Source organism: Centruroides sculpturatus, unplaced genomic scaffold, assembly GCF_000671375.1.
Source record: "Centruroides sculpturatus isolate CEXI.00-Female unplaced genomic scaffold, Cexi_2.0 scaffold85, whole genome shotgun sequence".
Taxonomy (NCBI): Eukaryota; Metazoa; Arthropoda; class Arachnida; order Scorpiones; family Buthidae; genus Centruroides; species Centruroides sculpturatus.
In genome coordinates this window covers 1,682,928-1,696,496 of record NW_019384798.1, presented here as the reverse complement: position 1 = coordinate 1,696,496, position 13,569 = coordinate 1,682,928, and the positions used below count along the sequence as shown (strand labels likewise).

The 13,569-nt window shown below is 37.7% G+C and overlaps 1 protein-coding gene across 1 annotated transcript in view; it reads left to right on the top strand.

The window, feature by feature from the left end:
• The first annotated feature begins 3,088 nt into the window (after positions 1-3,088).
• LOC111629475 (neurexin-1-like) overlaps positions 3,089-13,569 on the top strand; it is a 55,853-nt gene continuing 45,372 nt past the window's right edge. The window contains exons 1-2 of the mRNA XM_023373390.1: positions 3,089-4,152; positions 8,160-8,359. Coding sequence (XP_023229158.1) covers positions 8,181-8,359 — 179 coding nt within the window. The 5' untranslated portion in view covers positions 3,089-4,152; positions 8,160-8,180. The remainder of the gene's footprint in view (positions 4,153-8,159; positions 8,360-13,569) is intronic.

Here is a 13,569-nt window from a genome sequence, read left to right as displayed (position 1 = left end):
CGAAATTAGCACATCGTAAGAACAATTTTAAGTAGAGGAGCATTTGACAGTTTTTGTACATCATTTTATTCTCGCTAGAAAACAGTTTTCAGTACATGAAATAATAATTCTGTAAGCTTTATTATATTATAGGTTAATAAATTTCAATACCTCTCTTTATTGCATAATGAATATGAAATCTGTATTTTGTTTCCATCCAAGAACGATTTAACACGAAAGTGTCATGGATCTAAATATTTTGCAGCCGTAGAATTTGACTCGCGAATTATTATTCTAGAAATGCGTAGGACTGGCAAATCTCAATCATTACTCAATCATTTGGTAATTGATCCTGTTAGTTCAGAAATTACTATGGGTTGGAGTTATGCGGCACTAGGCGTCACCTCATTGGAACAGATTTATCAATTCTTTAACAAATACATGTATTTCTATTTCAGTTGATCGAAGGAAAAATACATTTCTAGAGATCACTTATTCCTTTATTCTTTGCGTGATAACATCAAAGAGTGTCTGAAAACTTAAAGAATCAAATGTAACAAAATTCGGTATTTCAGTCAGATTGTAAGTTTACTTACTGAAACATTTCAAACACGTGTTTAGGTTTAGAATAGATACAATGTAATAAAATTATCCCGTATTATTAATTAATTAATTAAACTCGATGATGAACATTTCTTTCTAATAACGTTTCGTGTCTGCCTTTAATACATTTTGCCCAATTCTTCTTATGTAAGGTATTCTAACGCATCGTTTAATGGTAACGCCGTAATAACATACAAGGATATCGAATTCTAATACGGTTTACGAGTGGAAAAAGCAAAACGCGTACAGCCAACACAAACGTAAGCAAAACATCTACCACCTTTTCGTCGAAACTCCCAGCGCCTTCTATTGAAAGTGGTGCTTCCCAATAGAAGCCATTTAGCTCTCCCAGTTTCGTTAGCGAGTAAACGGAACAATCTTTAGTCTTTTGCTGACGAAATTTTACAATTCGGTACCGAACTTCAAATCATTTAAAACAAAAGTAGGTAATAAGAAATCAAATTAATTGAGATCGAAAAAAACAGAACCGAATTCTCTCTACAAACGTCGTATACACTACCACAAAGGAATCAATATGACGACTGCCGCAATTTATCACAGTATCGTGTCCAGACATTGCGTTTATAGACCATGATATAATGATGTTCTTTGGAAATCCATCCGTCCGAATACCACGGATCGGGTCGCATCCGTATCCTCATCCGCGGTATTAATGATTTAGATTTCGGGGAGAAAACGGGAGGATGAGCGTTTTGTTGAATTCTGTTCCACACAGTGGCGTACCGTAGTGGGGGCGACCCGCCCCGGGCGGCACTTTTTAGGGAGCGGAAAAATTTCACAATAAATAATAATAATATCTAGTAAAAATTTGAAACTTCCTAATCTATACTCGCATCGCGCTTACGATAGTGCTATCGTCCGGACAGTCCGGGAATCGGCTCGCCGGGTGAACTAGTAACTTTTTCATCCGAGGAGTTCCTGCGAAACCTGTTGACCTTCTCTTTTTGCTTGTACGATTCATTCGCGTTCATATACACCACTATTATCCGACAGAACTATTTTAAACAGGTCGCTGCACTACCGCCGAATTTTTCATCGCTTGTTCTGTGACAAAACCGAATTTTGGTCTTTTAAATTGAAATACCTAAATAAGGGGGCCGAAATTTTCTTCCGCCCCGGGCGGCTAATACCGACTGTACGCCACTGGTTCCACATGGTTTTGTGCTGTGCAGTTGACGTCACAGTAAGCGCACAGTAAGCAAACGTCGCGCACCGAAACCAGTTCTTTTACTAGACGACAGGAGCGTACTTACCCATGTACAGTACTTAAGTTCATTTACTGAACTGATCTATAGTTTTCGAGCGTGACGGCAAATTGCGTACACAACTTTTATCAACGCTGGACTATCGTTCGAAAAATATTGCAGCCATATTCTGGAACGCTTCTCGGTGTAGAAAGGTTCTAATATTATTTTGCATCTTTTTATTTTATTAAATTCCTAAAACTTCTTTCGCCCCGTGGACATTAAGCGGGCCCGTGTTAGTCAGCCCGTTACGGCTACGATCAGGCCGCAATGGGACGGGACCCGACGTAACCTGGGTCGTTCGGTGCCATTCCGGGTCCCCGGAGCGGTAGGCTGCCACCCGGCCGCTCGGCCGCCGATCCGAAGTATTAGAAATACGTCAGGTAGAAACGGAATAGTAAGAGGTTTCTTTCGGAAACAAATAACGGAGTTTGGCCGGACTTAGCCAAAAAGTATCGGCAAAGGAAAACCTTAGTACCAGAACAGCCGTAGTTTTCGAACACGGCCACCAACGGATCGGTAGTAGTCCACTTCGGTGGTTTCGTAAGTGACGCGGACACGTTTTAAAATCCGTTCTCCCACCGCCACCCCTTACGGAAACTCTTTTCCCAGCCGCCGGGCGGAAAGGTTGCGGAGAATCGGCATTTCGTCGATGGCGAATGAAGGACGTCGCTTCTATTAAAGCGTTTAACAGAAACTCCGTCGTAAGGATTGCGGCGAGTCGGTAACCGGTCCGAGCTCCAACGTCGTGGACGACGCGTGGCTAATTAATTACACGCGTATTTTAAGCGGAGGACGGTCGGCGAAATAATTCCGCCCTCCTTCGCGCCATTTATTTCGGTATCCATTAATCTTCTGGGCTAACTCTTACAACGATTTCCTTCCCGACGAAAAGACGCGGCCGGGACGGAAATCTTCGAAGCGCCATCTGTCGAAGAAAACCCAAACTAAAAGTTAAGAAAGTAGACGAAGTCGGAGCGAATCGCGGGAGAACCAAGGTCGCCGGCGCAGACTCTCCGAGTTTGGAACCGACGACGTCCGGAAGGAGCGCCCCGGCCAGGATCCCGGTCCCGCGTTCGACGGATATGTTCTTCGGTTTCCGTCCGGCCGTTTTCTCCGCTTGATTTTCCTCCGCCCGGCAAGCGGCGCCCAATAAAAGAGATCGAAGGTCGAAAGGTAAGAGTCGACCCGTTCCTCTGTCCCTCCGGTGGTTTTAACCGGACCGTCTTCCTTCGTTGCAATTCTGGCTTTCGAGCGAAATGGCGCGAGGACGGGTTAGTCGAAGCGGAGGGGGGAAGCGGCCGAACGCTTCCGTCGTTCCCGTTTTTAAGGTACGACCGATTTCCGTTTAGGTCGGGCGACGGAAATCCCTTTCCGGAGCCTTCCGACGGACGGCCGGCACCGTTTCCGAGAACTACGCCGCCGGTGTCGGGGGTAGCGGGCGACGTTAGCTTCCGTCTGTTGTCGCGCGCGCCGGGTAGGAGAGAAGAGCCGGAAAGGACCCGGAGTTCCGGATCCGGCGCTACCGGAAGTCCGCAGAATACGAGCCGACCCGGGCCGAGGCCGCGGCCTCTTCGTAGGTGCCGGCTGTCGACTTATAAGATGGCGCTGGCCGCGGTTGACCGTCGGAACGGGGGTTTCCGAGATCCGACGGACTTTTCCGGAAGCCGAAGAATTTCCGGTCGGGGTCCGACGACTTCCGTAAACGGCCGGAAGATGGCGCCGTCGTCGGCCACCGCTTCCGGAAAGACAAATTCCGTCCGAAAGAGCCCGTTTGTATTTTCGCGGCGATTTCGACGGTGCGTTACCGCCTCCGTAAACTTCGCGCGCCCCGTTGTACCGCCGCCAATTTACGTTTCCTCCGTTCGAAATTTGTTTACGTAAAATCAACGTACGGAAGACGCTATTTACCTGCTCCACCGCCCTCTTATCGTATTAAAATAGCCCCGTACTCACCAGAAGTTTCCTATAAAACCGCCAAAACATTTAAATTATTTAAAATAAGGTTACGCATTTCCCACGGTTGCTTTTTCCGTGTAAAATGTTAAGAAATCTACTTTTAAAATCGTCATTAACGTAAAAACGCGCTGGTGGATGACGACGCGGTGGCTCGTTTTACATTTCAAAAATTGGAATACGTCCCGGAAGATCTGGGAATTCTTTCTGTACGTGCCGATTTATAATCAAAATAATAATTTACTCGTTCGGAATAAAACTTTTTTGCAAATTGCGTCGTATAGAAGTGTCGGGGATTGCCCTTATACGCAGTAAAAAGAATTGGAAATAGTGTGGTTTAAAAAATGTGGTAAAGCCGACGAATGTTTTCATTTAAAGGTCTTCCGAAGAACGCCGGTAGTTTGAAACGGTTTCCTGGACGGTTCCGGATACGGAACTACTAGCTGCGTTCTTCGTTCTGTACTTTTATTAATACGGCTTTTCTCATAACGGTCGATCTTTATGTGTATTTGAACCCAAACTAAACGAAAATGTTTCGAGAATTAAGAAAATGAAATCAGTTTTGAGTACTTTAAATGTATGAAGATATTTTTAAAATATATATTTTTGTGAGACTTTGTTAATTTTGATGCTTGGGAGAAGGAAAAGTCCGATTTCGAACCGGGCATCGTTTTGGAATGGGTGCGGATGCCGCGCCCGTGATGCTCGACGTGCGGCGAGACGGAGGGAAACGGGAACTCGACGTCTCGTCTTCCCGAAAATCGGCTTGGAGGTTGGCCGATTTGCGAAAAAGTTCCTTGGAAAAGTTTGAAATGGAGTTCCGAAACCTTATTTTTGTACCGTCTTGCAGTAGCATCCCTTGCATAAATAAATGTCAGATAGCAGCTGTTGAAAAGTGATAACATTTGGAAGTCTACTTTTTGGTTGATGTTCCACATCTTCCATTCTTCAAACTCTGGTCCAAAGCCTGGATACTATTCTCTGTAACACGTTTGGAGTTCCGGATACGTCTATGACTGGCCCCGCTTCTACTCCTTCGATACGGGTGTACAAAAATCAAAGTGAACGCTTTTAGCTTGCTATAAATCTTACATTTACCTTTTGCATAATATATATTTCTTGCTCTATGCGGCCGAGCCATTAGAGCTCGATCTGTTGTCTCTTGGACTACTTTTGTAATTTTTTTTTGAATGACACATTTTAATTTGTTTAATATGCTCTCTTTTCGTTTTTTTATTCCTTGTTTCGAGTAGCCCAATAGAAATAAACTCGGGAGAAGTGTTTCGAAACTAATAAATGCAATTTTATTTTCCTATAGGAATGGAATTGTAGTCTTTACCATATTAGAAGGCACAGAGTCCCGACGAAATACAAAGTTGCCGTCTGGAAAAGGTCTCTTGGCATCTGACTGGAAGAAAGGACAAAGGATTTTCTTGACGTAGTATTTTGATGATACTTTCCCCCTCCCCCGGGTTTCGTGAAATTTGGCTTTGTTGTTTTCTTTGCTGAAATTTTGGCCTAAACCGTAACCCTTTGCAGATGAGATGCCCAAGTTGACGGTGGTGCTTCGGAACAATTTTGGTGCCCGTTAATGTAGCAGACCTTCTTCTTGCCTCGACATTTAGTGAGACAGAACCGAGCTTTGTCGGTTGTGATAAACTTTTTCCACTTATTTTTCTTCGGCATGTGATTGAATGGCCGAGACCTGCAGTATCTCTCTTGGATGGATGCATTGGAAAGCTCCTGGCTTGCTAGTTTCTTAACAAGTTTAAGGCCCATTTTTTTTAGACTTTTTACTATTCACATGTTACCCACATTATAATGCAAATCACTTTCATTACAATGTTCACTTAAAATTGTTTACTTTGATTTTTTGTAGATCTGTAATTCTTTCTTTTGTAAAATCATTTATGTGGTGTCGTTATGACATTACTATTCAGCAGCCAGGAATTAAGTCTGAAATTTCTGAGTATTAGTCATTTCAGTGGCTGATTGCTTTTGTAGACTTAGCTTAGATGGATAGGCTACTGTAAAAATGTTATAGCTCATGATCAATAGCAACAAATTGTTTTTCCAGAAGCTGTCATATTAATATGATAGCTCCTTCTATGTTATATGCAAGCCATATGCAAACCTGTGATAATTTATGCATGATAATGCATAATAAAAAGAAAAATTACTGAATAAGTATTGAATTTTATTCTGCCTTACCTCACGGCTATTCATATAGCCTAGTATTTGAGTCTGTTTTTCTGTTTCATCTAGTATTCAACAGTCATATGTTTGTGATTTCGTTTTCAGGTTGTTTACTTTTAAACTTGAATGGGGGTGGCGGTGGCTGGCAGAGATGAGAGGCAGAAGGATGTTAGTGTGAGACACTCAGTCCATGCAACTATATCTTTGAGTACAGTAAAATAATAAGAAATTTTCCCAGTTGGTTAAACAGCAACAGAAAAAATGCCGTGCTACTGCTTTATTTATGCTTTATATTTTGAATAAATGTATGCTTTTCAATGGAATACTAAGCTATATTCTGAATATTTTTGTAATCTGGAAATGCATAAACAAAATATGGAAAAAAGTAAATTTTCTGCTGTTTATTTATGGATTAGACCAGTGGTGTACCGTGGGTGTCAGCCGCCCGGGGCGGAGGAAAATTTCAGGCCCCCCTTATTTAGGTATTTCAATTTAAAAGGCCAAAATTCAGTTTTGTCACAGAACAAGCAATGAAACATTCGGTGGTAGTGCAGCGACCTGTTTAAAATAGTTCTATTGGATATTAGTGGTATATATGAATGCGAATGAATCGTACAAGCAAAAAAAAAAGGTCAACAGGTCTCGCAGCAATTCCTCGGATGAAAAGTTACTAGTTCACCCGGCGAGCCGATTCCTGGACTGTCTGGACGATACCACTATCGTAGGCGCGATGCAAGTAGATTAGGATGTTTCAAATTTTTACAAGATATTATTATTACTTATTATGAAATTTTGCCACCCCCTAAAAAGTGCCGCCTGGGGCGGGCCGCCCCCACTATGGTACGCCACTGGATTAGACAAATATGTTGATTCTTTGGACACAAGTGTATTTTCTGTTCTTACATGCTGCGATAGCATAGATTTTCAAATTAGAATGTAGATTTTGGATATGTAATTAATAATTTAGATTTCTAGGAGAAAAATAAATGTTGAGTTATAAGCAAAATATTTTTAAGATATGAATAACAATACATATATATATATATTCTGTATATGTTCTGAATTAATTCTATTCTATCTGACTACATTAAAACAAAAAATAAACCAACCTTTATCTAATATGTCATGTAAGATTAAGTTTAACTTTCTCTACCTTCTGAATGTCGTTGGGCACAAAGTTCTGTATCTTTTGAATTAAAAACTATTTGAACTTTTATGTTTTGAGTTACTATTTTCTGGTAAAAAAAAAAATAGCAAGAAACATTTCTCTGTTCAGTTGATCAGAGTTCAGATTTGGATCCTTTTAGAAAAAATCAAAAAAGGATTTGTTAGCAAAATTAATATAACTTAATGATCAGAATGTTTCTCTTTGTGTTAGTTTTCTAGCTTTATATATATATTAAGCTAGAAAACTAACATCCATAATCCAATTCATTAGAATTACTAAACAATCTGCTGCATTTTTATTGGATTATGTTAAGTATAATTAATAATCTGAAATAAGAAAATTAAACGCACTGTTATAAAGTAAGATACTCTGTCTTGCAGCACTAAAATCAATGTTTTATTCAAAGTTGCAAATACTTTCAAGAATTTACAATTATCCTCTTCAAGGCTGATTTGAGTAAATTTGCATCAAATCATTTTTTTATTTGATGTGAGTCTTCTTGAATCAGCTTGAAGAGGATAGTTATAAACTATTGAAAGTACTTGCAACTTTGAATAAAACATTGGTTTTAATGCTGCAAGACAGAGTACATTCCTTTATAATATTACACTTAATAATCTGAAACAAAGTAATTTGTCTAAAAGGCAATTTAGTTATCAAATATTACTTTATGGGTTTTACGGCGCCACATTATCTGTATTAAATGTTTATTTCAGATAGCAAATTATTTAAATTTAAATGACTGGCTATCTGAAAAAAGCATTCAATAAAGATAGCTATTTATAATCATTAAATATGTCATGAAATAGTGGCCTAATTGCTTATCTCTAGCCAAATTTATTTTGGATTAATGGGCTATTTTAGTTCAAATAAAATTCCAAAAATTGTTTGTTAGATTAATTTTTTAATATATAATATTTGCAAAATACAAAATTTTTAATTTTTGAAATAAAACATTATTTGTAAAATCAATACAATTTTTATTTCTACAGGTTAATTTTCAAAAAGGCATTATGCTTAGAAAATTTGCTTCATGTTTGTTTATGTATCTACTGCATCAGACGTATTGTACAACCGAGAATATTTCCTATCTATCTAGTCAAGTTTTTACTGTGAGAAATCCAAATTCTTTTTTACGTATAGAGTCAAATTGGTCATTCCCATTGAGCAAAGGACTCAAATTTAAATTCAGGTAAGTAACAATTATTTAAATTATGTTAATGTGCTAAAAATGATTAATCAGTTAATTGCTATTAACATTATTCCATGAGATTCACATATAATTTGGTTAACATACACACAACACACAGTACTACTAATAAATACTGTAAAATAGTACATAGATCTATTTAAGAATTTTTTGTTTAATCCATGACTGGTCATTGAATTTGGAAAGAAATTGGCAGTTTTGTTCATTAATAATACAGAATGTCCATTAATAATAATGTGAATGGTTTAAAGGGGAAGGAAATTTCAAAAAATATATCATTTTTCACAATAGAATGGGAGGTAGTTGACCTTGTCTCTGCAGATGCCTTTTTAGTGTTATTAGAGGCATACAAATTTGTTATTATAAGTCTACTTACTAGTCACATGAATGAAGTATCAGATAAAAATGTTTTTCAAATACAGTGTGATTCAAAAGTCTGTTAACATTTGAAAAATCAATATTTCAGTGAATTTTTGACAATTAAACACATTCACAACTTTTAAGCAGTAAAACTATTTAATAACAAATGTTTTTAATGAATTTTTGACTCCTGGTGATGCAGTTAGCATAGAAATGCGTAGAGTTTTGCCATAAAAATGTCAAACTTAGTTCAAGTTATGTTCATCAAATGGGATTTTGATCCATAACACCATACAGAACTACATCATAGCAAATTTCAATGGGATGAACTTTGTTGTGGAGCTTGGCCTGAAGACAAGTAACAATGTTATGGACAGTATGAAACAGCATTTCTCAAGGTATCATTGATGCCTTCCACGGTATAAAGTCTTTTAGCATTGCCAGTGATGTTGGGCAATCTCTGTAAATTCATGTCTTTGGGTAGCCCCATAACCAAAAATTGCAGGACAACAGGTCTGACACTTAGGTGGTCATTCAGTCTGAAAGTGAAATTCTATGCACAGAAAGCTAGAACTTCTTTAAATAAGTTTCACAAAACCTTTTTACACATTTTCTATCAGTTTCTTGGGAGAACAAATGTTTTTGGCCATGTTTAATGGCCTTAGAAGTTTCTTTTTAGAAGTTTTTTTTTTATCAGTTTATCTTTTTATCAGTTTCAGGGAAGGCCATTAAACATGACCTTCTCTCAAGAAACTGATAGAATGGTTTTCTCCAAATAATGATAGTAACAGTTGTTTCATAGGAAAAGCAACATGGGTGGTGCTCCATCATATATGAATATCACAACATCTAATACTTGCTTTTCCTCCAAGTTAGCATAACAATGGCCTGTGATAGTGATAGTTTCAAAAGCAGACACATGTGACACCATTTGTGATAAAATGCCACCTGAATTACCCTATATTTTTCTAAGTCATTTTTTTTCAATGTTGGGAGTGCATGAACTTTTGCACATAATTAAAGGGGAGAGGATTTGCCAAAAGTAGATTATTGTGCACAGCATGGATAGAAGGGTTCAAAAGTGACTCAAAAACTGTATGAGTAATAAATGCATAGCATCTATCATCTATTTGGTATAACAATCAACAAGAATTAAAATTTACAAATAAAATTCACAAATGTTAGACTTGATTTCTTTTTTGTGTATAAACAAACTATAATTACAGTTGTAATGAACAAATTATAAAACAAAAAACTTTAATAATGTGATAGTTGCAGTTCTTTTATCATTTGCACTATGGTTTTCTAATAAAATTGCAAAAAAATAAAATCTGTCTTAGTAGTGAGCAAGCAGAATATACTTGGAAATATGATGAACCAGTGGCGTGCGGTCATTAGAAGCGGTGGAAGCGCCGCTTCCCTTGTACTTTATAAAAAATAAATACATATTAATTTTAATTATATGAAAATAATCGCACAATATTTTATTATAACCGCATTATGTATCTTATTACAAATTTTTATACTACACGTGAAAAAAAAATTGCTATTGTATATTAGAATATTAGTGGCGGAGTGGAATCTCTGTATTGTCAGATTCCAAAAAGCCAAATTTGCGCATGCGCTTTTCAGAGCACCAACCTCACCCGGTTTATCTGGTGGAAGCCTACAACCTTGGGTTGATGCTACACATATAACGCTTCCAATTCTATCCTGGACCGGTTCTGGGCTGTTAGCCGCCGCCCGCTAGATATTTGGCCGCCATTGCCCGATTACGTGAATCGCGAGTACAGTAGATTTATAACTTAACCCAACCGATAAGAATTTACCTGTATGTTTTTATGATACTTTCCTGTATAGTTGACAGGAGTTTTAAAAAATCCATTAAAATATTTGATATATTTATTCCGCTCTCCGATTTTATATTACTCACGGATTTCGATGTTAAACCGGTGATNTGTTATACATTTATAATAGATACATTTTGAGCCACAACAAGGCGTGGCGGGGTCTGCTAGTTTTATAATAAAACGATTATTAAGCAACATAATTATTCATTTAAAATACGTAATCCGTACTATATTCTCAATTATTACGAAATATTCATTTAAACGAGCGAAAGTCGTGGTTTCAATTATTTTAAATTACGTTTTCGATCCACAAACAACGTATTAAAAGAGATTTATTCCGTTGAATAAGTGGCGTTACGTTGTTATACGACCCGTCGGAAAACAAAGTCTACGGATTGGTACCCATCCGCGCTTTAACCTTCTAATTACAAGCGCTATTAAACCGTTGAAAAACCGAAACTTCTTCAGTTAAAATTTAGAGAATATAATTCAAAGATACTACGTTTTATTTCTAAATTGAAAAAATGAATGATATCGGCCATTGCAGTACGATGAGAGATTTTATTTCGAAATTTGAAACATCTTTAATGTAGATTAACAGAATAACAACACAATACTGGATATACAAACAAATAACTACTCACAAAGTCAACCAAAATCCAGCGATTAAACAGTTGCACGAACGTTTTCATCTACCTTCAAGTAGACATCCTCGGGTGAAATACGGTGTTACGATTCTACGAGAAAATTAATTTAGCACGTGCCGCGTGGTAGGTATGGCGCCTGGCTATTGGTGGATACAGATGACGTCTTAGAATTTGCGTCAGAGGAACGTCGTGAGCTAGAAGTTCATGAATGTACAACTTTCAAGCGGGGGGAGAATGACTACGCGTCCTTCTAATTAATGGCGCGTTTTTTATGGAAGCCTTGTAAATCTCATATTTCTTCAAGTGTCGTCCATCAATAACCGGGCGCCACACCTACCACGTGGCACGTGCGATTCTAAATTAAGAATTTTCTCGTAGAATCGTAATACCGTATTTCACCCCAGGATGTCTACTTGAAGGTACATGAAAACGTTCGTGCAACTGTTTAATTGCTGGATTTTGGTTGACTTTGTGAGTAGTTTTTTGAAGATGAACAGATTACAGTGCAAAGATATATTCTGTTTACCAGATGAAAAACTGCATCTTTCATCTGGTAATGAAAAATGACAAAAGAAATGATAAAAAGGATGAAAATGCAGTTTTCATCCTTTTTATCATTTCTTTAGTGAAAATTTTGGGCATTATAGTACTGTACATGGCTAGATTTTACTTACACACTGTGACGCAAATACATCCTGTGTATTTCACTGTTCAGTTTAAGTTGAAGATTCCTGTTTATGGAAATGTTTTCTCCATAAATTTAAAATTTACCAAATATAACTAGATATATAATTTTAAACAAAGGGATTACATACATTTATCTCGGTATGTTATCCCTTTTGATATTTACAATAATTTATACAATGGGTGATCGGATAACGAACATTTTCGCGAAAGATTTTTATGCTCGGACAACGAACACACGTTCGGATAACGTACACCTCACAGAATAAACACAAGAAGAAGCGACGTAAAATAACTGGAAACAATTCGAAACTTTCGGAGCGCGGGAAACGTCGACATCGACGCTCAACCCGGTCAGCACATACTGATCGGATAGTATTCCTCCAAACTTTGATATACTCCCTTGTAATTCCAGCCTTTTATTTTTCCGACAGAAGCAATTCTTTTATAATAATCGCGAGACTGTCGGGCGGGCACTCGTTTAGTTTAGCGTGGGTTTTTATTTTCGAAAGGTGAGAGTATAATAGCAAAGGTAGAGTGGGCGGAAGATGTCTGATGTTGCTGGGCAGTATGGATCGAACGGGTCTACACTAGGCCGCAGTTCAATCTTATCTAAGAAAGATACTATATACGTAATCAAGAAGACTCGCGCAGCTAAAGGAGTAACAAAAATCACATCTGAGAAATAAAGAACATCGAAGAGCTCATAATGGAACCCATAACGGATCTGACGACAGAAGAAGACCAAGAAACTCGTCGAGATATGTTTTCTTCTGAAAAAGAGGATTAATGCCGATATCTGTTATTAAAGATCCTTTGAAGAAGTGGGAGGATATCGGAACAACGGTCTTACAATGGCATCCAAACCGGGTTGAGGTTAATAGGCTTGGGGATCTCTAAAATTACAATGCTATGACTTCTGAAAAATTCTGAACAGAGAAAAGCAATCGACGTTAAACGGATTCTTTAACCCCCACAAACGGAAAAAAACATGATTAATAAAAATGCAAGGCTGTATATGTATTTTTATTATTACATATAAATAAACGTAGTAAGAAAGTATATACAGTCGACCCCCTATAACGTGGGTTCCTATAACGGAAATTCCTATAACGTAGCGAAAAAATTGCGGCAGTATTCGTATAAAGGGACTCGTAAAACGACGTCGCCGACTCGTGTCGCAACAAGATTGGTCGAATCTGCACTAATAGTGGATGGTCGAATCTGGACCAATAGTGGATGGAGCAGCCGAACTACTTTCCGCCGTCCAGCGCCACGCTACGGAAAGTTTAGGCGGGTAAATTGAGTTTGCTATTGTCTGTACAGTATTATATATAAATTATATATAAATTAGGTAATTATATATTAATTATATATAAATTAGGTACTGTATATATAATTATATATTAACTTAATTTATTGTAACTTTATTATAATTATTTATATACTTTCCGCCGTCCAGCGCCACGCTACGGAGAGTTTAGGCGATAAGTTCGGTAAGTAATCCTACAATTTTTTGTTTATAGCGTAGTTTATACGGATTATTCCCAAAAAATATATACGTATTGTAGCAATTTTGAGTCGGATTAGTCTAGAATCGATTAATTTTATGGAAGAAAATCTTTCAAACAGCCGTAGTCCGTAAACTTGA